This window comes from Arachis ipaensis, chromosome B05, assembly GCF_000816755.2.
Source record: "Arachis ipaensis cultivar K30076 chromosome B05, Araip1.1, whole genome shotgun sequence".
Lineage (NCBI taxonomy): Eukaryota > Viridiplantae > Streptophyta > Magnoliopsida > Fabales > Fabaceae > Arachis > Arachis ipaensis.
Window position 1 is genome coordinate 37,554,231 of NC_029789.2, and position 2,439 is coordinate 37,556,669.

General features: G+C 32.0%; 1 protein-coding gene across 1 annotated transcript; it reads right to left on the minus strand.

Annotated features, from left to right (window-relative positions):
* LOC107643550 lies at window positions 1-1,688 on the minus strand. The gene is made up of 2 exons (XM_016347230.2): window positions 1,228-1,688; window positions 1-327 (listed from the first exon to the last, which is right to left on the minus strand). The coding sequence occupies exons 1-2, from the start codon at window positions 1,642-1,644 to the stop codon at window positions 160-162; spliced, it is 585 nt and encodes a 194-aa protein (XP_016202716.1). The 5' UTR covers window positions 1,645-1,688; the 3' UTR covers window positions 1-159.

The following is a 2,439-nucleotide window of genomic DNA, read 5'->3' on the forward strand; positions in this document are numbered from 1 at the left end:
TATAAATATTAAATACTATTGATTTGACCATTATATTAATACAGAATTGAATCACTATCATTGTTAAGTCAAAATGATAATGAAAGAGAAAATTCCATACATTGCATACGGCTCTCCAAAACAATCTTTTAGATACCAAAATCCTGTATTAAAAGAATCTCAAAATCCTTTAGGACCACTCTCTTTCAAAACAGTGGGCTTTTCAGCCATGGCAAGACAATAACGGGCAATCTCCCTGAACTTTGGAACGCTCCTAAGGTCTACTTTGGTGCCATCTTTCAAGGTGATCACAATGTCACCCCACTCACCAATAAACCTTGGCACTACCTGAATGTATGAATTTCAGTACTCATTCAGCCAAAAACATATTCATCATAAAAACTAAAATATCTACATTTAGATATCATGCTCAAACTCATTTACTCTTTCAAATAAAAGTTAAATTTCAGGAAAAAACTCCAATACAAATGGCATAACTAATAAATGTAAGATATGTTTTGATGTCAACCTAAAATTTAGCAAGCTAAACTCAATTCTAAAATCCTTAGTTGGGATGGCCCTAAAAAACTTGTATACGTTGGAGCCTTATTTGTGAGTAGTGTAGATTCAATACTGAATTAAGATTACTAGACATATAGACATAGTCTACCATTCAATTATTAATAATTCTTTGCATGTTAAGATACAAAAACATTCATAATTCATATTCATCTAATAATTATATTATACTCAATGACACCATGATCAGTAATTAGGCTACACAACATACTTGAATCACCTTTATTCTTGAAATTAACATACTAAATATTCAATCCAAAAATTGCAAGAAGTGTTCAAGTAGTGATTTGTAATAAATTCCTGTAAGATCTAACTATATCAGTATACTAAAACAGGATGTGATTTGAAAAAACAATATCAGCTCAAAGAATGACGACGCTACTGAAATTAGAAAAGAAAAAGCAAAACAGAAATAGATAACTTGAAAAAGAAGAAAGTGTTGCATTTGTTTGTAAGTCTAGAGAATAAGTGTCTACACCACACTTGCATCTCAAATCAAGAATCTCTTCGAATCAATCAATAACTAACTGAATTCTGACTCTAACTAATTGCACAATGTACAACCTACTAGCTGAATTTTGTCTTCACCTTTAATATATACAATATTTGAGAGTCCAAAGATTAATATCACTGAATTATGTACAATTTAGAATTTAAAGATAATGTCACCTGAACATCTTTGACAACTGAATAGGAAAAATCGCTGCGGTCCTGACCGGTGAGACCAGAGATAACAGTCACTCTAAGGTTGGTAAACCTATACCTCAAGTTGAAAGCACGGGACACCGCAGCAAGAGTCAGAGGGAGCCACAACAAGGTGAATCCGAGGAGAAGGTTGGCCAAGAGATCTCCGTAGTGGGCTCCGCCGTCGAAAAAAATAATTTCACCCACGGGTTTTGATAGGCTGGAAGCCGGGGCTGTGGTGGTGCTAGGGGGTTTGTTGGTGGGAGAGGAAGACACATGGAGCTTTGTGATTGGTCTGCGGTGTAGAGTCAGAAACTTAGGGAAGAGTGATACAGAGGTACGGTGGGTGATGGCAGCACTAGTGATGATTGGTGGTGGCAAGAAAAGTGGTGTTGTAGCCATGAGTGAGGGTAGTGTATTGTTGAGCGTTATGTTCTTTTAACTCTTCAATTATATTATCCGAAATATTAAATTGAGTGGCAGAGAAAAAACACAATAGAATCAAAAAATCTTTTCTTTGTTTATTTTTTCTTCTCTCTCACTATCTTAGTGGTTGATGATGTAGCCAAGTCGCTCAGTATTTTATTTTTGTCTGAGTACATTGGAATACAAAGAAATTGAAAAGCCGAAGCTTACATAACACAAAAAAGTTCCGTTTGCAAAACTTCAAAAATAATTTGTTTGAGTTTGATTCATGAAAAATAATAATTTTAATGTTTGGTCCAATTTTTAAAATTAAATTACAGTTTTTTAAAAAGTTATTTAGGAGCTTACAGAGAAATTAAAAAGAATGACTTCTCTCAAAATAAAAAACTTTTTATCATATATTTTTTAAAATAAATACTTTTAAAATTAAAAATTAAAATACAAAATAACTTATTTATAAGCTACTTTTAATATAATTATTTATTTATTCTTACAAAATACGCATATTAGATGTTAGTCTCATTATATGATTTTTTTTTACCAAAGATATGAAGACTTGAATCAGCAACCTCTTAGATGAGTATGAGGAGATTATGTCATTTGAGCTATTACTCATTGGGTAGCCTCATTATATGATTGGTTTATTGACATAGTAGCATTGCATTATTATTAGTTATTACACATATTAAAAACATAAATAATGTTTGAACATCAGGTTTGATGGATAAAGTTACTATTATTTAAGAAAGCTAATTCAATTAACCAAAAGCC